General features: G+C 40.1%; 1 protein-coding gene across 2 annotated transcripts; it reads left to right on the forward strand.

Annotated features, from left to right (window-relative positions):
• Window positions 1-1,193: 1,193 nt before the first annotated feature.
• Window positions 1,194-23,561, forward strand: ppp3ccb (protein phosphatase 3, catalytic subunit, gamma isozyme, b). Of its 2 annotated transcripts, XM_056737293.1 has the most exons (14): window positions 1,195-1,878; window positions 6,694-6,891; window positions 8,486-8,610; window positions 11,883-11,994; window positions 13,126-13,271; window positions 13,353-13,492; window positions 13,661-13,738; window positions 13,843-13,937; window positions 14,648-14,773; window positions 14,952-15,029; window positions 15,540-15,624; window positions 17,380-17,477; window positions 18,567-18,593; window positions 20,888-23,561. In XM_056737293.1, the coding sequence occupies exons 1-14, from the start codon at window positions 1,827-1,829 to the stop codon at window positions 21,061-21,063; spliced, it is 1,536 nt and encodes a 511-aa protein (XP_056593271.1). In that variant the 5' UTR covers window positions 1,195-1,826; the 3' UTR covers window positions 21,064-23,561. The 2 variants fall into 2 exon arrangements, with proteins under 2 accessions (XP_056593272.1, XP_056593271.1); XM_056737294.1 differs by lacking the exon at window positions 18,567-18,593 and having other exon boundaries at window positions 1,194-1,878.
• The last annotated feature ends 1,031 nt before the right edge of the window (window positions 23,562-24,592 follow it).

Here is a 24,592-nt window from a genome sequence, read left to right on the forward strand (position 1 = left end):
AGGTGAATAACTTGGGTGCTGTTCCGACCAAGAAGGCAGTATGACAGACATTTCTTGTACGTATATATAAATATATATATTTATATATACATACACACACACACACACATATATAAATGTATATATATATATGGTAATTTTTTAATATATTTTTTAACCATTAACATTGTATGTATTTGACCACTGGGTGACAATCCTCAATCGTTATACGAATTGTCTCACCCATACTTTTAATCTTCTGCACTGTGAGAATTTGCAAGAATAAACGGGATACTAATAAAACCAAATATTAAGATAATCGAATAATCCAAGGGGTTTGTTTCATAGCAATAGTTTGCTTTAATATATTTTTAAAACCTTTAACTACAGTACCCAAAATCCTGTGCGCGAAACATATGCCGCCATGTTATAGGAAATGCGTTTGCGGCTACTGTGGATTTGTCGAGTTTAATCCGCGAGTATTGAGTAAAGAAGCTCCACACGATCATGAAATAAAATGGCAAAAACGCAACAGAATCTGACCGTTAACGCAAAACAAACCAGGGTGAATGTTTAATAACAACAGGACAGCAGTCATTTGGCAAAACTCTCAACCGCAGAATGCAGGTTCTCGCAGTGGGCTGTTCCCCTCGCGCGCCGCTGTGCTTCCAGCCTCGGGGATCGATTCTGATTCCGAATCCAGCCGTAGGAGTCGATAGAATCGATTCCATTATATTTAATTATGAAGTTATGAATAATGTGTTTTTCTCAGTAATGGGTTAATAGCCTACCAAACCAGCACATAAATGTGCGCCCTATGCAGCAGCATTTTTGTAATAACTGTGTACAACTTCTATAAAAGTTAAGATTAGTACCAAATATTAAGCAACATACACGACGAAACCATACAGTTGTGAGGAGGTTTTTCGTCTTTTATGTCAGTGTCAAACAAAAACGTTTTCTGTCCCTTACACAAAACAAACAATACTGTAGACGAGTGAGTAAATCACACAAGCTATACTGGGGGTTTGTGTTGTTCAAGTGTCCAGCCCCCAGGGTGATCCTGAGGCGTGTGATTGGGTCTTTTAATCTTCTTCACTAGTGCGAGCCAATCAGCAACGTTCTGTCAGATATCAAGAACAAGAGAATCGTTTTTAAGCAAAGTCGACTCAGAAAGAATCTATTCTAACCACTTTCGATTCTTACCCATTACTTTTATTGTTGTTTTATAATTGTTATTTTTTTTTCTTTTTTAGGTTTCAAATAGCGTATATAATATTACTGCTTTGGCAACGTTAACTTCTTTAAACCATGCCCATCCACTTGATTTTGCAATGCGGAAGTCATAGGCTTCACTTCCTTTATTTTGGGGAGGCATCGCCGCCACAGAAATATAACTAAACAGAAAATACTACACTTTAGTGGCTCGTCGTTTGAATCTCACACCTGCCAGGGCTGTTCAGAGTCGTGGAATCGACTCGTTGGGAATCGACCCGTTGGGAATCGACCTCTCGCAGATACCCCCGCCTCCCCCTCCCTCTGAGAAATTGACAGCAGCTGGGTCGCCTGTGTGAGCAAAGCCGAAGGACAGACACTGCAGAAAATAAAACTCTGCCGCTACAGTGGGCTCCCCTTCCCCCTTCCCTTCACCGTTTGAGTGTATATACCAACAAAGGGACCCAGACGAGCCCTCTCACTCGGTTTACCCGCTTCTACAGCGGAGCTGTCGGGACTTTTTCCTCGCGAACTGAAACGTCGGTAGCTTAGCCGAGCTAGCGGGCTAACGCGACTAGCTGGCTTCAGCTACACAGAGGAATTACAATTATTCCGCCGACAGACATTTGAGGATGTCGGGGAAGGAGCAGAATAAACAATCCACCACCGAACGGCTGGTTAAAGGTACATTTTATTTCTAAAACTCAACGTTTTCTTTCACTTCATCTGTTAGCTTTACCCGCTCTGGTAGCTGATGGGTAACATTCAGTTTACGTGTTGGCAAGCAGAGTGTATAGAAATACAGTCATCCGTGCACATGTGTTGTGTTGGTTGACTTTTTAGATAACTTTGTCGGTCTGGTTTAGTTATTGACACATGTTGAAGGTCCATTTGACAGGTGGTTTTGTCAGGCTGCTTCACATGTAAGTAGCATAAATGAGAGGATCATATCAAATCGAAGTTTGAGTCAAAATGTTGTGTCAAATGTTATGTAGAATAAAAGTGGTTATTAAATTAGGCTATAATAGGGACATCATTGCTGTAGCATGGTGCTCTTTGTGGTCTGAATATGCAAAGCTCTCCAGATAAACGACAATGAACGCCCTGCCATAGAAAATAGTTTATATGCCAAAAACATATATATTGTCTTTATGTTTCTAACGATTAAAATAAATCAGCCAGATCATCTTATGTTTGTTTATTTAGGTAAGTACGTATCATCATTATCAATTAATGTCTTGCCTATGTCACATTACTGTAGCTTTGATCCTCCTGCTGTTGTTCTTAGTTCAAGGCAATAAGTGGACTCCCTCATTACAAGAGTGTGAAATTCAGTGATTCTATGCAGAATGTCACAGTGTCCACAAAGATTTAGTTAGAGGTAGAACTAAACTAATTGAAGTTGTCCGTGTGATCCCAGTTAACCTTATACACATAATCTGACGTAGAGGTAAGCAAGGATTGACCTCTGATTAAGTGAGCATCAGCTCCCTATCAAGGGCTCCAGGGAATTTCGTACACCAGAGGGTACATAGACAGTAGAGTAATACTCTAATTGGATCATGAGGTCTTCATGGGTATTAAAGCACATGAGGATCTTTGACTTCTTTTATTAAAATCGCTGTGTCCAACGACACAGGACTCTGTCCTTCTTGCTTAGGGGTCCCTAATGGGATACAGTCAGCTGGGTGTGTTTTCTGATCCATCTCAATTTGAAGGGTTGAGCAGATGTCACTGGACTCTTTAGTAGTACAGTTCTGGGTCCATAATAACTTCAAGGTTTCGTTTCAAGTCAGGCTATTTAATGCACAAGGTCAAAATATGAATCCCTATGAAAAATATATTTAAAGAGCACCGTAGAGACGGTTCTTTCTTAGATCTGTTATTCACGTTTTGCGAGAACGGGAGCATTGCGGTCCATACACTGGCAAATTGGTTCCAGGTTTCACTGAATGCCTTCTTTCAGTTAAAGCACTCGAACACCTGGATTTTACTCCACGCGTATGCATAATTGCAGACTGTCTGAAAATGTTTTTGTGGGGACATGTTTGCTGTGGTTGCTAGGCAGACACGTCACCGTAGCTTTGACATTTATTGGAGAATGAGGACGGCAGATAGGAAATAACGTCCGTGCAAGTGTGATTTGTTAGCACCTTATACTGCGTAAGTGTTGAATTCTTGCCAAGTGGAACGCCAATATTTTACATTCACCTTTAAGTTCGGGGTTGGACAAAGGGGTTTGTACGACATCATAAGACAAGCCCTCTCTATGAAAGCTAATACTATTGAATCGATCGAGCCAGTCGTTATCGTGATGTAACCGATCAAGGATTTTGCCTGGTTGGATCGACTCGCACCGGTGTTGTTTTACCCAGAACAAAAGCATGTTTGGGAGGTAAATGATTATAGCAGCTTGTGTTTGGAAGAACTATAGGCTCTGTGAGAATAAGCTCCAGCATGATTGAAGTGATGTGTGGGAGTTGAGGTTCTCGCAAGGCCACGTCTTGATGAGTCCTCCCACAGCTAAAGCACGGAGCGTTGGGAAACAAGGATCGCAATGTCGTTTTTCATCAGCGCAGCCGGGCTGGAAACAATGAGACGGAGGCGGAGGGAAGATGGGGTTAAGTGCCTTTAAAAAAGGTTTGATTAGTTGCTAGACGTTTCCACGCAACTCTTTCGCACTCTCTCCTGCTTAGCACAGGGAAGTGTTGTGTGCATTGAAACTAGTTGCAACTAGTCAGGGTTCACTTTTTTTTCTTGGGTGGGGAATGCGCTAGCATAGCTTCACATCACAGCAACACTTTACCCACCCTGAAATCATATCGTTATCTGTGTCTGATGCACGTCACCTAGAAATGAGTTTGAGTCCGACCGCCTATTGTTTTAGTCCCCTGTCAGGCTGGTGGTGAATTTGATGTTTTGACCTTTTGGCTTATTTACAGATAGAAACTGGAGCTGTCAGGGTCAACGTCACCCTGCTTGTGTAATTATTCTGTCCTCATGCATGATTAACGGACCCCAGGCCCCGTCTCTCTCTCTCTCTCTCTCTCTCTCCCTCTCTCCCTCTCTAGTTTTGCATGTGTAGCTCAAGATAGCACGCGTCAACTTGCAAGAAGCTCTGAATTAGATGCCAAACCTGAATATTTTGTAAAAGTCAAAAGGCTGTTATTGTGATAAAACCACAGATGAGACACACACAGGAAGTAGCACTTTTACTGACTTCCTTAATAATGTAGTGCGGTCCAATGAGAAAAATGTTTAATAGCCGTACGGGGGAGCTTTGATGAACGATAGCTACGTTTCCCGGGTGCTTTTATTCTTTATCATTAGGTGTGGCACACAAGTGCACGCTGTGTATTTCGACACATAGTAAAATCTCTCCTATCCGTCCTGAAGGCTTCATTTTTACATGCAAATGTGCCATGCTGAGAGGTTACGTATTTTCACTGGTGTCGCCGCAGAAAGATGAACTCAACCCTCGAGCCGGGTAATAGCCCTGTGCTGCTTTAGTTTAAACAGGCAAATGAGCAGGTGTCCTTCCTTCACTCTGTCAGGCATGAAAGATTCAACCTTTCTCTTCCTCCTACTGGCAGACCGACGCCCCCCTCATTTGCCCCGCCTCTGATTTAGATCTGAAGAGGCTCCAAAAATCATTTATTTGTTATAACCCCTGATCCTTCGATTCCATTTCCTCCACTGGAGGAAGGTTCAGAGTCATCTGAGCCTGAAGTTTTACTGTGGCAGATCATGCTTGTGGTCCCAGCGCTGAAAGCCGTGGTGGTCCGCCAGACCCACATTCTTGTGGAGCGCGAGCAGTGCAAACCTGGCCTGTGACCCTGGCGGAGAGGATTCCACGACGCTGCCAACAGCTGGGCTTTTACCACGCCCAGACCGTAAGGACGTAACATCCCGGCTCTTCTTGAACTGATTTGAATGTTGTGGAATTCCTACAACTGAAAATAGCTCAAAGACCGGGTGGGACGCAGAGTGATTTCAGCAGGCGTTTGTTTGCATGCCAGCCGCTGGAGGGATCTCTGGTGTGCTTGGTTATACAAACGATTCCTGAATGTGAAATCCCATGGCTTGTTGAGGGTTTATTTAGGCAGTCGTTTTCACAACAAATAGGGCTTCGTGTCTCTTAACAAGGCCTGCATGCACGTGTTGGTTGGGGGAAGGGATGGGACCAGCTGTGGCCATATGTGTTCTGATAACCCACATAGCTTTGTGGGAGAGTCCCAAATTCTGACCAATAACTGTAATGACAGTTTAGTGCATACGTTTCATTTCCAACTCCGTGTATTGCGAAGTGTAGCATTTTCAAATCTTTACTCTCTAAGCAAACAATTGAATGTTTTCAGGTTTTGTTGAGGGTTGAGTAATAACTTGCAAGCATGAATGTCATGCATTAGTTTATTTCTGCTGTATTTGGAGAAGCGTGCTAAAGTAAAGAATGCCTTTTTATATTTCTATCACTGTTACATGGTAAATATTAAACTCCAGCTTTCCACTTATCCTGTATGTATTGTGTGTCTGACATGAGTGATTCCTCAAATGATGTGGCTTTTAGAGAAGTGCGCTTTTATTGACACAGCTCCTTTTTTAGATTTTTTTGTGGTCGTATAAGATGTTAAATAATCTCTTATACTCATTTTGAAGAAGCAACATAAAGACATAGCGCACAGAATATTAAAGGTACTTCATGGGTGTGCTCCTTTTTGGTTGGTGAGAGTTTGGCTTTAGCTAAAATTACTCAATTCATTCATAACTATAAATCTGGTTATTTTTCAAGTCTGTAGAATTTTCTAATATAAAATTGAGAGATTTACAGATGCAAAATTTCTCCACCGATACCGAAAACCGAATTCAAAATAGTTGCTGGATACAAAGAAAGGTAACCAAACAGATCTCATCCCCCATTTCAATACCCTAGAACGCAAAATAAATACCATGGGAGTCAATAGGGGAGGAGATCTGTTTGGTTATTATTCCAAATATCTTCCTTTGCGTTTAGCAGAACAAAGACATTTTAAACTGATTTGGATCAATCTGAGGTGAATAAATTGACAGAATTTTCATTTTAGGTGAACTATCCCTTTAAAGTATGTTTTCTGAAAAGCTTGTAAAGTCATATTTAAAGTCACAACATGCAGTTTATTTTAGCTTTGCTTTTGGTTCTACATTTTTAACATACACCATCTGGCTTTCATGGTGAATCTGTGGATTCTTTCACACACCTTGGTCAGCAGATGTTATGAAAGACCCTGAGACTTGAACACACTTTTATCGGCTGTCTTTATGGCCGTAAACATTGTTTTGCAGGTAGCTCTAAACACTGTGTGATTTCAACAGCCGGAGCGTAAAATTCCTCAGCCCTTGATTCTGTCATTCTTTGACACAGTCAAAAGTATTTAAAACTTTTGTTAAAGGTGTATATCATGTATCAAACTATGCCAGGATGTTTTCCCTGTAATAACAAGACTCTTATTATCTTTCCCGCAGCGGTGCCGTACCCTCCCACAACAGGGCTCCCCTTGAAAGACCTGTATGAGGACGGCAAGCCCAAAGTGGAGCTCTTGAAGAGCCACCTGGTAAAAGAGGGCCGTCTTGAGGAGGAAGCGGCCCTACGCATCATCAACGACGGTGCCAACATCCTCCGCAACGAGAAATGCATGCTGGAGGTAGAGGCCCCTATCACAGGTAGGTTCACGCGCCTGTGCTGTTTCATGCTTTTTCTGATGATTCATTCCTGCGGTGACGCTACAAACATGTCGTGATTTGAAGAAAAGCACAACGTTTACATTCAGGATGTGGTTTATACAGGGTTTTCACTGAACGTTTAGCACACTTTGTGCTCTGAGACGATCAAGAAGTTTATGTCCACTGCCAACGATAGTCGCCTACACACCTGATTCCTCCCAAGCTGGCTGTCAATCCCCAAAACAAGCCAGATGATCAGAGCTAGAAGGTTAAAAATTATGTGGTAAATGTCCGGGGGAAATTTTTTCAATGAAAGGCATAGTTCATAAAAAAAAAGATTATTTCATTGTTATTCGCCCTTATGTCGTTTAATATCTGTGTATGCGTGATGTCCGTTACATCATCATTTGTCTCAAGTCAATAAAAATAGGAGCCTGCTCTGCATGAGCACCACCCCGTTTCTGCAGAAAAAGGGTATCGGACGCGCAAAAGTACCCTCAAGGCTCAGCGGTTACTCGATCGAGTGTCTCTGATATCATCCTTAATCTTCTAGATTATGCTCGACCCTGACATAATCCTCAAGCCAGCGACAAGAACGCGATTATTTTCATATGGAGCCAGTCATCCACAGCAACACATAATACGGTTGCTCTATAAAGGTCAGAGAAACTCGCGCACACACCCTCACACCTGCCCGCCTTTAATTCCCCAGCGGAGGCCACAGGAAACCCCCAACACTCCCTAGACTCAAACGAATACACAAACAGGTGTGTGGATATAAATGGGCATGGCTGCCCTGTCCGCCAACCCCCTCAAACGCTTAGGTTTTTCATAACATGGAACCCGCACCCTGGGGTATAATGATTGGACTCCAGAATGACATGTTAAATTGCAGTGGTGGTGATTGGGAAGCTTTTTGTCTGGCCGTGCTTTCGTTCTGACGACTTTTCACCCTGTGAGCACTCGAAAGGAAATGGTGTTGGTTTGGCCACATCCTGTCTGTGTGTGTGGTGGCCACTATCGATGTTTCATTCTGTTGTTTTTAAGGGGCCTGGTATCTGTGCATTCCCTTTTAGTGGTTTAAGTATTTGTGCACCCTCAGTTGGCATAACATCTCCACTTCTATATGCTTTTGTTCGTTGATATGACAAAGTATTACTTTGATAACTCTTCAAATCTTGCGCAATGACGCTGTGCAATTTGCGTCGGCCACATCCTATGTTGATTCACTTTGTTAAAAATGGTTCACCCAAAATGAAAAGGTCATAATTTAACCTCTTTTCATTACAAACCTGTATGACTTTTTTTTTCCTGCAGAACTCAAAATATAGTTTGAAGAATGTGGGAAACAGGGCAATGGCGATACCCGTTGACATGTATTGGTTTTGTGTGCATACAATAGATTGGTATCGCCGTCGTTCGCTTGCCAACGTTCTTCAAAATATATTTTGTTTCAGCGAAGAAAGTCATACAGGTTTGAAGTGACAAGAGGTTAAATGATGACCTTTTCATTTATGGGTGAACTATCACTTTTATGTTGTTCTCTTTGTTGTTGCTACAAGCTTAAATGTGTTTGTGCTGTCTCTGTATTCAGTGTGCGGTGATGTCCACGGGCAGTTCTTCGACCTGATGAAGCTCTTTGAGGTGGGCGGGTCCCCGCACAACACACGATATCTATTTCTGGGAGACTATGTGGATCGAGGATATTTTAGTATTGAGGTAAGTGTTGCTTTGTAATGTTTAACCGTCAGATGTAAAGTAGGGTTAACAGTCAGCAAATGAGTTTCTAGTGTTACGCAACTCTGTCAACCGCTTTTTTGGCAGGCTGTTGAGCACCTCGAGCAAGAAGTTGTAAAAAGAACAAGAATCATGATTAATGTGAAATGGTTACAGTGGAGTTTTACGGGGCAAGAAAAAACATGATCTTAAAGTGTCGACAACAGATTTAAACAAAGCACATGTTAACATGGAACTTGTGTGATAAAATCACATACTAGCCATGTTTGTGTAAACATCAGACTCTTGTCATGACCATGTAAAGGCGGTGAACCTCACACGATACATGCAAGGATACGAGTGAGGGACTGTTTACATAGAGGCAAATCCACTCATCCTTGTAAAACTGTAGTTCTACTGCTGAAAGGATCATGATGTCACATTTTACACCCTCGGTAATGCTGTGCTCAAACTTGTATTGTTAGTGCGTCACTAAACACGTATCATAATACTTTAAAAAACGCACAATGTTTAGATGTACCTTTAGAAGGTCTGTGTCATGCACCTTGTGTTTTGTCTTGTGATGATGAAATCAGAATGTCACATTTGTTGATTGTTTAGAGTTCAACAATCATTTACTCCTCAGGTCATTCCAAACCTGTATGACTTTCTTCTGCAGAACACAAAAGGTATTTCAAAAAAGTTGGTAAACAAACAACACTGGTCCCCATTGATTTCATCTGAGACATTTCTCGAAATAACAGCTTCAGAAAAGTCGTGTACAGGTTTTGAACAACACGAGGGTGAATAAGTTACATTTACCTATGAACTACCTTTAAAAAAATGTATCCTGCAAAACAGGATCTGTCAGTTTTTTATCACTAATGTTACGTGCAGAATGTATCTTGCTAGGAGCTGCTGGTCTGTCTGTTACCCTGCAGCTTTTATGCCTTCGTCCTTGATGACTGATGTCACACTGTTGCCCCGGCTCTCAAAAAAGCCTCCACCTCTGCGTTGCGCGTTTGTTGCAAAGTTCAGGGTAGAAATGTCACGGTTAAAAGAGCCACCGTAAGAGAGGAGACACGCTGATGCTCAATACCATCAAACACTGCTGAGGGTCCGGAGCCCAGAGCCACCTGAGACACACAGAGAGAGAGAGAGTTTGCGTGTGCACGTCTAGCGACAAAGGCCACGCTGAGTTCATGCTCCCTCCCTGGACATCACAGAGCACAGAGGACGAACTTCAGTCATCCTCCGCACCACCCGCTAATGCCCTCTGACTGGGACGCGGCAGTCATCAAAAGCTTTCGTAGGTTACCCCACCCAGAGCTGTGCGGAGAACTTTGTACTTTTAAGTATTCCTGTGAGCATATCGCTTCTGGCACATTTACGCGTTGATAAAACAGGCCCGTTAAAAGATAACAGACCTAAACAGCTGTACTTCCTTCCTGCGCGGACAGAACAGATAAATGTGTATAAAGGCTGATTAAGAGTGCTGTTGTTCTTGCTTTTATGTAGCGGGAGAGCCTTGCAGGTGTTTCATGTTATAGATTAGCAAAGTTAAAAATGACTGACAGGAGTAGATTTGAAGGAGAGATAAAATTAAATATTTGAGTCTTGAGTAATTAGTTTCAGAGATGACAAGGGTTTGGCTTGAGAGATGATATGGGAAGCGAATGTTAAAAGATTGTAATCATAGTTTTACCCTATCAGCTCAGATCTGCCTGCTCGAATGTGTAAGTGCTTCGGTGGTTTTGAAGTGTACGTGACCTTCGCTTTCTTAAAGAAAAATTCAAATGCGTTCTATCACACTAAATTAAATGAACTTTAAATGTAGTTGCTTTTTGCATGTCTTGACTGATAGTCATGATATTTCTTCAAAAGCCACACAAGCACCTACGAGATTTGAAGTCTTCAACATATTTGACTGGTAGTCTTGTACTGGTAGTTTAAGAATTTGCTTAATGAGAGCGGTGGGTTTGTAATAAGCCTGCAAAATGCACGTATAAATATGAAGTAATGTGCAAGTTTAAAATGAATATGACGTCATGAAATTTATAGTCTTCCTTCTCTTTAAATTGAATGGGCAGCTTGGTCTGTTGCCTTCTACACGCACTCAGAGTATGCATGTGGGAGGCTTATAATACTTCATATTCATCTGTTAAGATGCAATGATTTTTGCTCGCTTAAGTGCGCTAAAGAAGTGTAAACATGTGAATGCAAAGCCTTCTCTTTGTTTTCACATTGCAGAAGAACATTTTTGCTGTAACAGATTTGAAAAATGTCTGTGGTTTAGTGTTCATTTGATGATGTTCTTCAGAATATCTTAATTTTTTTAGGTCACTACCATGAATCAATAGTGATCACATTTTTTAGTAGCATGTGGGACATTTATCTCGTAGCACGAGGTTCTGTGTCCATATAATGTAGTTTCAAAATATAATCTTCAAAATATATTTTTATTTTGGAGTGAACTTCCTAATCACATGAAACAGTAGTATCAGATTTGCAATAAATGTATTTTTGGGCTTGTAAAATTGTACTAATTGAATATTCTTACATGTACATTATTATATTAATGCGGAAAGACGACTAGGAGCAACATAAGGTCGAGTAAACCGTGACATATTTGATTTTTGGGCGAACTTTTCCTATAATAGCAAAGCAGAGGGAATAAAGGTATAATCCTCTTATACCTAATACCTGTTGTCTTGTGGCCTTTCAGCATATCAATTTGGTTTAATCCACTATGCTATGATTTTGGTTGCCAACATTGTGTTTCTTCTTGATGGAACATGTTTTTAATTCTGTAATCACTTTGATCTCATTCATTATACTAAGTGTCCATATCAACAACATTTGAAAGCATTACATAGGGTGTGTGTCTTTTGAAGGGAGTTACAATGTGTGGCTCTGAATGTTATGGTTCACCCACAAATGAAAATTCTTTCATCATTTACTCACCCTCTTGTCATTTCGAACCTGCATGACTTTTTCTTCTTCTGTAGAACACAAAAAGATATTTTGGAGAAAGTTGGTAACCGAAGGGTGCTGGCACCCATTCACTTCTATTGTACGGACAATATTCAATGCTAGTCAATGGGTGCCAGTTAGCAACGTTTTTTCAAAATCTCTTCTGCGGAAGAAGGAAAGTCATACAGGTTTGAAACGACGAGGATGAGTTAATGATGACAATAAGAAGAATCAAATGTATTGAAGGAAGTAATCAACGTTGTGCGTTTTCATACTTGTGTTTTTTACTTTGCATTTGCAAGTGTGTGCTGTACCTGTGGGCCCTGAAGATCAACCACCCGACTACCCTCTTCCTCCTCAGAGGCAACCACGAGTGTCGGCATCTCACAGAGTACTTCACCTTTAAACAAGAATGTAAGCTCTATACACCCTCTCTCTCTTTCGGTGTGTGTGTGTGTGTGTGTGTGTGTGTGTGTGTGTAAGCAGCATCAAGAGAACGAAATAGGTTTTGCCACATCATTCTACTCCGTTATAGCAATATTTTCCCCATTTCATCTCGGCCTCCCAAGAGAGATCTTGTCTTTAGAGTATTGAATGAAAAGCTACGGGCGGAGAGCTCAGTGTCGTTCTTCGGCACTCATCAATCCTCACTTAGATTTTAAATCATCCCAGTCATGACAAAACGCTAACAGCTAACCCAAACCCTCATTGTTCATCCCTCATCCTCGCTTTCCACCAGCAGCCATTGATCTTTATGTCCACGATCAGAGATATAACCACTGGTCATTTTTAGAATTCGTACGTTGTGTTCACATTCGATTTTATGGCATGGTCCAGAGTCACGCGGAAGCCACCTAGCCCCCAAACCACAGGGAGGTCAAACCATAATCATAAATATCGCCATGAGTATTAGCGAACGATATTTTTGGTCCACGATGAACTTTTAAGTTGCGTCATGAGCACGGTTAGATATTAGACATTTTGTCCACTTCTTCACAAACCCAGTGACCAGACACGTTTACCGTTTGTATCGACATGGTCTTCACCCCCCCCCGATTGACCCACATTGAGTCGGTCTGTTTGGCTTCTCTCCACCCAGCTAATCAAAGAGCATTCGGTAATGTCACGCCATTCCGCCACGTTCGCTCATCACAAGGTAGCCTGTTTCTCATCTGTCAGTGGTGCTGTTTACGATACATCGCACAGCTGGTCCGTTCCGAAATGTCAGGATTTAACGGCGTTATGCGACCCCACTCTGCCTGCAACCTGTCTCTGGCCTCAGCTTGCTTTAATCAACCTCCCGCCATGCTGGTTTCCTCGGCTCATCTCAATTAGCGCGCAGTCCTCCGCAACATCACCTAACAAGGCATGCTGCATCCTCCTCCTCCATCCACTCCAGCCTTGGAAAGTTGGCAAGGAGCAGTCTGCCCTCACTCACCCACCCACCCAACATTACTGCGATATGTCAAACAGACAGCGCAGCTTGTCCCGTCCGCTCCTGTGTAGAGATGCAAAGAGGTTTTTATTGGAATGCTCTCGTCGCAGGCAAGATTAAGTACTCGGAGCGCGTGTACGACGCCTGCATGGAGGCTTTCGACTGCCTTCCCCTGGCCGCCCTGCTCAACCAGCAGTTCCTGTGCGTGCACGGAGGCCTGTCCCCAGAGATCACCTGCCTCGACGACATCAGGAAGGTAAGACACGTGCCTCGAGATGGTATAACATCGCACTGTGATTGATTTACAAACAGGCTGATGGTTGGGTTTGCTCAACAGTTGGACAGGTTTAAAGAGCCACCAGCTTTTGGGCCGATGTGCGATCTGTTGTGGTCCGACCCTGGCGAGGACTACGGCAGCGAGAAGAACGCTGAGCACTTCTGTCACAATAGCGTGAGAGGATGTTCATATTTCTACAGGTACTTCAGCCCACAGGCGTGCACGCTCAAGCGTACTGCGCGGCTGCCCACACGATGTAACCGACTTGACAATTGCATATTAATGGAACCTCTCTGCATTAGTCATCGAGGTTTTGATTGACGGACTATTGAAGCGACTAATTGCACCTTTCTCTCCATCTCTGTCAGTTACCCCGCAGTATGTGACTTTCTGATGCATAATAACTTGTTGTCAGTTATAAGAGCACATGAAGCCCAGGACGCAGGGTGAGTCCGTCACATAACACACTTAAACCAGGCTGCCAAGTTTACGGTCTGTCTGAGTCATTAATGTTTTTTCTGTCCCCCCTTCACTGATCCCCCCTTTGCAGGTATCGAATGTACAGAAAAAGTCAGACGACAGGCTTCCCGTCGTTAATCACAATCTTCTCTGCACCAAACTACTTAGATGTGTATAACAATAAAGGTAAGAGCGCTCCTGAGGGGGTGAAAATTGGTTTGTGTATATGGTAAAAATTCTGTAAATTCTTCTGCAGAACACATAAGATGATATTTTTAAGGAATATAGTTGTTAACCGGCACCTATTTAATGTGCATACAATATAATGAATGGGTACATGCGCTGTTCGGTTACCAACATTTGTGTTCTGCAGAAGAAAGAAAGTCACACAGGTTTGAAATGAAGAGATTGTGAAACGCGCAGATGTTTTACAAAGCACATCGTGCTGAAAAGCGAAGTGTGCTATGATTGGCCAGCTAACCAGTGTGTAGTGATTGGTCAAATACTGCAAGCTTGTGACCAAAGTGTTATATCAAGTTCTGAAGCAATTGTACTGACAGGTACGCTCACCTTACTTGCGTAAACATTTGAGCGGTCTTTGTCAAATCATACCATTAACTGACGTAGATTTGTGGCGGTGTGGTTACACAAGGCGTTTCAGGGTCTGGAAGAGCATTCACTTTTAGATGGAATGCATATTTTGTTCCGACATTTTTTGCAATTTTACGTCTTCTAATACATGCATGGGCAGCTTATATCACACCGAAAACACAGAAAAACACCTTTTCGCGCCCACACATTGACCCCTTTAAGTGGGTATCACTGTTAAGGGTGTGTGATGAACATCCACAGCCCAAAATCTTTCAGCTCACTTTGTACCTTTTTGCTCCCTGAAGCTGCTGTGTTGAAATACGAGAACAATGTCATGAACATCCGGCAGTTCAACTGCTCTCCTCACCCGTATTGGCTGCCCAACTTCATGGACGTCTTCACGTGGTCACTGCCCTTCGTCGGCGAGAAAGGTAAAGGGAAAACAGTAGTTTTTTGTGACTTCTTGCTTGAAATAATTTTCAGCATTATGGGATGAAGTCGAAGAGATTTTCACACATCTATACATAATTCTGGGTTTGCATAACATGGTCATCATAGATCAAATAGATCAGGCAGGTCGAGTTGAAGTTCTCTCTTGTGTGCTTTCAGTAACAGAGATGCTGGTCAACGTGTTAAACATCTGCTCGGATGATGAGCTCATGTCAGAAGGAGACGACACCTGTGAAGGTAAGAACATGTGGACAGATGTTCAACCTGTGGAAAGATCCATCAAGATCTGACCTGGTTTTGGGCCCAGAGATAAAGGACAGTTATGCCATTAACAAACCAGATGAACCCATTTGGAGGCCCACCTCCCCCTTCTGAAGAGCTGTCATGAAGGGATACAGTGTCCCATTTACTGTTCTTCGATTTGTCCTTTTTTCAATGGTGCATAATTATATCTTGCCCTGACACACTTCTTCTGTATGTCTGTGAGCCTTTTGAAATGGGTTTATTTGATTTCTTGAGGGAGTTGTGGATATTATGCCTCATTTGATCTTGATTACGTATGCAAAAGGAAAAGTTTCAAGGAGAATATTCTTTAAAACGCTCTCGTTTAACCAGTCATTTTTTTATTTACTTAAAGATATAAAATAAATCTGCATTTAAGCAATATTGAACAAATGCAAACGCGATTTTATGATCTAAAGTTATCGTCTTTTCTCTGTCTGTGTATTTCGTGCTTGTTTGTGGCAGGTGGAACCCCGGCAGTCCGCAAGGAAGTTATCCGAAATAAGATACGTGCCATTGGCAAGATGGCCAGAGTTTTCTCTGTTCTTAGGTAAATTTGCACATATCATAAGCGCACACACACACAGGCACACACAAACACTAACACAGGTTTGTTGTGCTTGATGATTAGGTCACGTCATAGACTTCTTTTGTTTTCATTACAGGCAATTGGTTTACCCAAAAATGAAATTTCATCATTTACTCTCAACGTTATGTCATTTCAAACCTGTATGGCTTTCTTCTGCAGAACACGAAAGATATTTTAAAGAATGTTGGAAACCTATTAACGGGTGCATATTCACCTATATTGTACGGACACAAAACCAATGCGAGTCAATAGGTAACGCTGTTGTTCGATTAACAACTTTCTTCAAAATATCTTCCGTTATGTTCTGTAGAAGAAAGTCATATAGGTTTGAAATGGCAAGAGGGTGAGTAAATGATAAATCTTCTTCTTTTTTTTTGTGCAAAATAAAACAAAGTATGAATAAATAAATTTGCGGAATAGTTCACCCAAAGTTGGCTTCCTAAACTATCCTGAACAGGGTCAAATATATGCGAAGATGTACACATACACTTTTTCCAATTTGCTTCATCAGAGGTCAAATTCTTTAGGTTAAATATTAGCAGTATGGTTTGGATTTTGACAATAATTATATTTTTATTCTTTATAAAAATGGCCAAATAATAAGAAATATTTTGTTTTTTTAAAAATAACCTTGGGAATGGAGAGATATATGGCTTGATAAACTAACAATGGCATTGACTTTATATATTTGATGTTATAATAAGTGAAACTGTCACAGTATTCATAAACTTGAAAACATACTTTTACTCTGAGGCTGCTGTTTTTTGGGGTTTGCAACCTAAACCCGTTCTCTTAACGCTACACACGGTTTTCATATATAACAGTAAAATATGAGACGTCAAACATAAGATCAGATATATAAAGACAAAAGGACAGTAGGTGGCAGTTTGTCCTCTTGACACAATAAGCATCCCTGCCATAAAAGCAGAATGTGTTCTGTAAACATCTGTTCAAGGTTAACATGCAATAAGCCATAGCTTTAAAATAACATCTTTAAGACTATTTAAGACATCATCATACACCATAATTGTATACTTTATCAGTGTTTTCTCATAATGACAAAAAACAATAATAGATGCCTGCGGTTTGGTTATTTATTCTGTATTAGAGCACGCGTGAATATTAGCCCCAGTCAGCTTATTACCGAGAGAGAGAACGTTACTGATTTTTATTTATCTATATGAAAAACAAACAAATTCCGGATAAAATGCGTTTTATAATGGCAAAAAAAATAGTGTATATATTCAATTCGCAATGATTTTGGTTATTAATATGAATGTTTGTATTGTTCCTTCACCAAATAGCATCTTTATTTTCTTTATTATTTTAGCATTATTTTAATATTTTTTTATCATAAAGCACCTTATATTAACTAAAGAACTGATTAGTGTGTCTGTGTTCAGTTTGGCTGCCTGTGTGTGCAACCATTTTACCTCATCGAAAAATAACACAGTGGCCTCCTTAGGTTAAAATGTATTACATTTTTTTTTTTTAAGAAATTTAAATATTTGATGTTTCTAACGACAAATTCTAGTAGTGTAAGGCTATTACAACATATTAAGCCATACATCTCTCTATACCCTTAGTTTCCATCATAGAAATCAGCTGGGGCCTTGTGGCCCACTGTCCCCTTTGGTACTAAATTATTATTTCATGATAGTAGTTGTACAACTACATATGAAAAGAATGTTAAAGGCTGTATTTTTGTTATTGCAGAGAGGAGAATGAGAGCGTGTTGCAGTTAAAGGGCTTGACCCCCACTGGCACGTTGCCTCTGGGTGTGTTATCAGGAGGTAGACAGACTCTGCAGAGCGGTAAGTCTCATGCCTGTCCTCTCTGCTCTGGCCGTGCAATGTTGTGTACAGCGATACCTGCTCTCTACCAACTTCCTGCTCACTCCATCACTCACTGTCTTTAAGTCTTTCTGTCTCTCTCTCTCTCTCCTCTATGCCGTCAGCTCCACCCCCCCCCCCGGTACAGCACACCAATCATCATCTTGCATTCATTAACATTTCTAAAAATTTTCACCTCCAAATTACATTGCTTTCAATCAACCAGCATTCTTCAGATTTGCCTGGGACCTGCCGAACTTCCGATAAGATCACGGCGTGTGCCGAGGAGACGCTGCGTGTGATGCTGTCGCAGGGATGGGGGCTTTTGGCTGTGACGCAATATGACCCAATTTAGCCGGCGCCTGTTGGCATGCCATGCTTTCTCTCCCAGCATTCACATAAAAAACTCACCAGCCTGCTGGTTGTTGCCATCTTAACTGGCCTACTAACACCACTTTAACACAATGAGGTTTGCTTTGCTGAAACCATAGATGCGCCGTAACATTTGTATGATGGATACATTGCGTTCATTTATTTACCTTTTGATAGGATGCTTACACTTACAAGGATAATTGTCGTATCGCAATAAAATCATAATGTCTGTTGATCATTATTTGTTGTGGTTAAGTTTATAGAAAATAGAAATTAAATGACACATCGCTCAAAGCTGCCTCGCTTCTCGTCTTCCTGTGAAGACCACAAATAAACTGTCATCAGGCGTATACAGTATGTCGCACGAAGTTTTACACGGGAAGCCTCTCCTTGTTTGGCTATTGTATACCTTCAGCTTTAAAAATAGAACGGCGTTTGTGTCTGATGTCTGGCGACGCAGGTTCAAAAGCATGGTTTCTCGAATGCAAACTTCACCAGAAATTTGTTCTGCACGATGCTTCTTAACTCAACTAACTCTTCAGGTTATGTTCCTGTGTATCGGGGAATGCATTTGGGCTGATGTCAAATGAATAAGTGGAGGTGGGGGGATTTGAATGGACTTGTGATTGCATTGATAACTTGACTCACTCTCTTTCCCCGTTCGTTTTGGGCATGGCACTACTACTCACGCTTACACAGCCACCGTAGAAGCAGAGGAAGCACGAGGTACGCAAGACATCTGTGAAACCTTCTCAGTGTTGTCTGTGTGTTAAACCCAAACCCCCTCCCCCTGTCATGAGCTGTCTGTCGTTCGTGTGAATATTGTTTGTTTGTAGTTGCTGCTTTCGTTACTTGTATGTTGGGTTTTTGTTTGTTTTGTGTCTTGTTTTGTGCCATTTTGCAAACCATGTAAAGTTAAATGAGTGTATTGTAGCAGTGAAAAAAAATAAGAGACCACTCCAGTTTTGTCTAAAATCTGTATTTCATGTGTTTTCAATTTCAGTCTGATGCGTCTTGAATTTTTATAAAACCTCAGGAATGACAAAGTCATCTAACAACAATGTTAAAGACTGACATGATGCATGAAAACTGTGATAAAAGTCAGACTTATTCCAGCATATTTTCATTTTTGAACTGATCCTACAATACAAGTAAACCATTAGTATTGTGTTGTTTATATAGATGTTCCGATACTCTTTTTCCTTCCCGATACCTGTGCTCGGGTTATCGGCCGATACCAAGTGCTGATCTGATATCTGGGTATTTTTATATACTAATAGTTTTGCTTGAATATCTCTAATTATTTTATAGTTTGCTTCAGGCTTTATTATCTAACAGACATATGCTGGCATGTTTTCATGCCTTCTTCGTTGCCATGTCCAGAATTTTTGGGCTATCTGTGGCATTACCGATACTAGTATTGCAATCGGAAAAACAACTTGTTCAGACGTATATATCAACTTATTTTCTTTGTAGAATTGTATTTTATTATTTGACGAGTTTAGATTAAATTTTCTGCAAATCATTTATCTAGAATTTTGGACTGAAATTGAGGCTAGTTCACAAAATGAAACAAAAATTTTGGAGTGGTCTCTTATTATTTTTCAAGTGGTGTTGGGTGTCTGTATTTATAGTCCAGATGTTGTAGGCTCAAGTGAAGACTGTGTGGCAACTACTGGTTGAAACTTTAGCAGGTTTAGAAAAATAATCCAAAATAAAGTCTCATTTGGGGAAGAACAATTATTACAAATATCTTTTTAGTATGAAAATATAAACCGTTACAAATAAATTTTCTTGGGAATGTGCACTGATACATCCACAGTAAGATTAGGAGTATGGGGTCATTTTTCCATGTTTCAAGAACTCTAACATACAAGCTCGTAGCTCTTTTTTTTGTGACCGTGGTGCTGTGATGTATTTTGTGGACCTGGTTGTTGACTGTTGTTTCTGTAATGCTCCGAATTGTAAATGCAGATCAGCTGTTTTGGGTACAGGGATGCGAACAAACCACAGAGAGACTAAATATGATCAGTTTCAATATCTGACCAAAGAAGGTAGTGGAGCAGTACATGCTTTTTCCTGTAATGTCAGATGGGTGATGTGGGTTTTACCAACATTTCTGTTTTTTAGTTTAATCTTTGATGTGCACCCTTACCTGTGTTTTTCTTAGCTTATTTGTTTTGGTATATTTAGCTTTGCGTTATCTTTGTTTTTAGAGTGTTCTTTGGGGAAGAATGGCCTTGTAGTAGTAGATGCATACTAGATAGTTACCGGTGATGTTTAAAATGAATAAGTTAGATTTGTGCAGGATTGTTTGTGGTATTCTTATAGACTAAATATGCACAGGTGGAGGGTTTTGAAACCCAGTTCAAATTTCTGTGTTAAATTCATGGAAATAATGTGGACTTTCATAGTTTGTGAACTGACAGTACTGCACTTTTATTAGACGTCTATGATGTTTTCAGTCTAACCAGAAGGCTTATTTTTAAAGTAACCTTAGACATATACTGATTTTAATAAAAAGTAGCCTACATGAATTATGTTGAGAATCCATGACCTGGAGTTAATCCATTAGAACTGTTCTAAGAACTTTAGAGAACAAATTATACAAATTATAAAATAAAAAATGCTTTTTATTCAAATATGAACTTCACATTAAGAATTCCACTAAAAGTCCAAAATATGCAATATAAAAAGATTGCCAATTTAAAATTCTGTTTTTGTTGTTATCGACAGAGTGGCATTGATGTAAAATTGCATGTTTGCTTTGTTTTGTCTTGTATCATTTTCTATGTGATAGTTTGTACGTAGTAGTTAACAAGTGGTTTTATTTCCATATTTTGATTATTACTGTACTCATTTAGCTCTCATTTAAATACTTGTTTGTATTTTAAATCATGCTTTTAAAAGCAAAAATGACAAAAATTAATGTTTTTGTAGCTGTATCTCAGTCCATTACAGTACCTGTCATAATAGCTGTGACTAACTGACTTTTTCTCTACCTTCTGCTCCACTTTCAGCTATCCAAGGCTTCAACCCTCAACACAAGATCCAGAGCTTCGAGGAAGCGCGTGGTCTGGACCGAATAAACGAGAGAATGCCTCCACGCAAGGACAGCATCCAGCCGGACGGCACTGCCAACTCCATCAACGCAGCCAACTCCCCCGACAAGAACGGCACCAACGCGCAGGCGTAGTAACCTCCTACAGCTACCTACTGCTCTCCTTTACCCTCATCCTTACTTCCTGTCTCTCTCTCTCTCTGTTTTATTTTTCTTATGTCTCTCGCCCTTTTTCTCTCATGTCATTCTCTTTTTGGTAGAGTTGATGCCCCCTACATGCAAAAATCTCCTGGACAGCTTCAGGGGAGAATCGCACAATACCATGAAAAGGGGGCGTAGCAAAAAAAACCATGGTTCTTATTTATTTATTGATATAGATAAGACATTTAAGATCTGTAACAGTGGGAAAACTGAGATGAAGAAATACATGGGGATATTACATGTGTATATAAAATACAGAATATATATAAATATATATATATATACAGTATATAGACTTAGCATTGGGGTGGTGTAAGGTCATATTAGATTCAGTAGTTTAAAAAAGACAAAAAATCCATTTTGTAAATTTCAGTTTATTAGATTTGTTTCTGAATTTTTTTAAACAAGCAAGATTCGCTCCGCATCATTTCTTTTTTGTTGTTGTGTGGTTGGAGAGGGAAATTTTGACTCGACATTATTACATAGAGTGCTTATTTGTGAATACCCAATGCACGTATGATACAATTGCTTTGAGCAAAAAACAACAATTTAAGAAAAACATAAAAGAAAATAAACAGCAACAGTGAAAATGTTTGTTTTGGAAATGACGTGTGTGGGGGGAAACCCCCTTCATTATGCCAATTATAACGAAGGGGAGTGCATTAATAACTCAAGTGTTGACACATTTATATGTAAATGTACATTTTCAAGTGTTTCCTAAACCAAATGTCATGTTTACTTTGTTGCTTTTGTTTTTTTCGTTGATTATAACTAAAACTACACCGATTTGTCATCAAAATGTTAAGACGTCTCATCCTGCTGAGATGGATGGAGAAATGAATGTGTCTGCTTGTGTATTTCAGTTCTCTGTATTGTAGTGAAGCATGATAAAAATGTATCAGTCCCCGATGAAATTTCACGCTTGGACCACGTTTGGTGAATACTCAGAGTTCTTTGCTATGGATTGTGGTAAATATAATTACAGGCCTCTAGTTGCACTTGGAAAGTATGTGGAAAGTGACTGAGATGTTTAATGTCCACCTCATCCAGGATGAGCACGCATGCCTTACGTCTTGCAACTTTACACACCTGAAGTAGCACTGTAGAAGCACACGCAATCGGTCGAAACGCAATGTTTTCAAAATTTGGACATTAAAAGCCCTTTTTTTCCTCTTATGCTATTACTTGTTTGTATGAGTAAACCTCTTGTATCTATCTTCAGTGCTAGTTTTTCTGTATACAGCCGTATTTTCTAGAGTGGACCATATTCCACACATATACCATTGACTGAAGCCTTGTTTTTGCTTTTACCGAAAACTTAAATGGGTTGCTTTTCTGTACTTTTTTGAGAATGGCAGGATGTGAAACCATTGTTTACCAAATCTTATTTTCAGAACTTTTTGCTTTCACTGTACTGTTTTTGTCAAGAAAAACCTTAGTTCCGGCATCAGGACGTTTGGCAAGGACTCAATACTGAATGTTACCCGATTGGTTATGTGCCATGCTTATAACTATACAGGTAGCATGACATTTGTGTGCTGGCATTGAGATAGAACCTCATGTACTTTCCATTTCATTTAGTTCTGGATACACCTGGGCGCACACGAGTCTTGAAGCACGAGGTTAAATTTGCATGTTATCCACATTGTATTTAAAAGGAACTCATCCAAAGAAAAAAATCAGTGTTTTAATGTAATATATGGCTTTGTCACTGAAACGTAAAAGCCGGTTGTTAAAGGTTTCAGTCGGCCTTGTAGTTGTGTAACCATTCTGCAAAGAAAAAAATATCAAAGGATGAGGATAAAGCCTCTGAGATAATGCTTTAGATGCCTGAGAGAGGCTTACATCCTTAAACGGGTACCAAACATTCATCGAGTAGATTGTCATGACCCCTTAACACCACCTCTTTTGTGACTTCTAAGTGTTTGTCTCTGTTTTATGTATAAAACTTTCGCAGACTTGTTTTGTTTAATTTAATGGGGGTTATCTGCTATGGTTTGCAAATGTTGGTCAGGGGTTCAAGGCGGGACGGGTGCTTGGGTTTGGATATTGTTCAATGTATCTGAAAAGATTTGGGGTGTTTGGACCACTGTCCCCGTTTTTAGGAGGGCTTCATTTCTGAATTCTGTTACAAATCCCAAACATATCTTGAAGAATCTACAGAAGATGTTTTAGAGTTTTCCTTGATAGCTAGTAAGAGGACTTTGGGGGAGTTTGTGTTGAATGCTTGTATTGCAAGGCCTCTAAGAATCTTTTGATGTATCGCTCCATTAAAGAAAAATGCAAGTAAAACGAAAGAATATGTTGGGGAAAGAACTTGGTCTTGCTTCTTTATTTGTCGTCTTCAATTTGTGTGTTTTAGGAATTTTACTTTTTCTCATTCCTTCCTTCACTAGATATGCTGAAGTTATTAAATTGACAGCAGAAAGGTATTTTGTGAGACCACCGTTGTCATATTCTTTTTATCCTATAAGCATAAGAATATATTTTATTTGAAATTTATTAAGGCTCTCAAATGATCAATCGCATCCAGAATAAGTTTGTTTCCACATAATTTGACTGTGTACTCTAGATATTTATTTTGTGTTTATTAACACCCACATAAATTTAGGAAAAATATAAATAGATAAACATTTATATATAATTAAAAAATTTGGTAAATATAAATAAATGCATCTAAATATTTATGTATTTTTGTTTATAAATACAAAATTAGTATGATCAGTACATGGATATATACACTCACCTAAAGGATTATGAGGAACACCTGTTCAATTTCTCTTTAATGCAATTATGGTGGTAATGTAATGGTGTGGGGGATGTTTTCTTGGCACACTTTAGGCCCCTTAGTGCCAATTGGGCATCGTTTAAATGCCCCGGCTGACCTGAGCATTGTTTCTGACCATGTCCATCCCTTTATGACCACCATGTACCCATCCTCTGATGGCTACTTCCAGCAGGATAATGCACCATGTCACAAAGCTCGAATCATTTCAAATTTGTTTCTTGAACATGACATTGAGTTCACTGTACTAAAATGGCCCCCTCAGTCACCAGATCTCAACCCAATAGAGCATCTTTGGGATGTGGTGGAACGGGAGCTTCGTGCATCCCACAAATCTCCATCAACTGCAAGATGCTATCCTATCAATATGGGCCAACATTTCTTAAGAATGCTTTCAGCACCTTATTGAATCAATGCCACGTAGAATTAAGGCAGTTCTGAAGGCGAAAGAGGGTCAAACACACATCCTTTAGGTGAGTGTATTTTGTTAAAACAAACTTTTATTCTGAATGCGATTCATTGTTTGACCTAAAATAATCACATTTTAGTGAACTATGTTTATAAATATGTTTATATAAATGAAAACCACAACACATTTTAATCTGGATGCATTATATGTGTTTATGCACACATACACTAATGCATCACTAAAATTCTCATTTCCATATAGTTTTATGC

This window comes from Triplophysa dalaica, chromosome 22 (genome assembly GCF_015846415.1).
Source record: "Triplophysa dalaica isolate WHDGS20190420 chromosome 22, ASM1584641v1, whole genome shotgun sequence".
Lineage (NCBI taxonomy): Eukaryota > Metazoa > Chordata > Actinopteri > Cypriniformes > Nemacheilidae > Triplophysa > Triplophysa dalaica.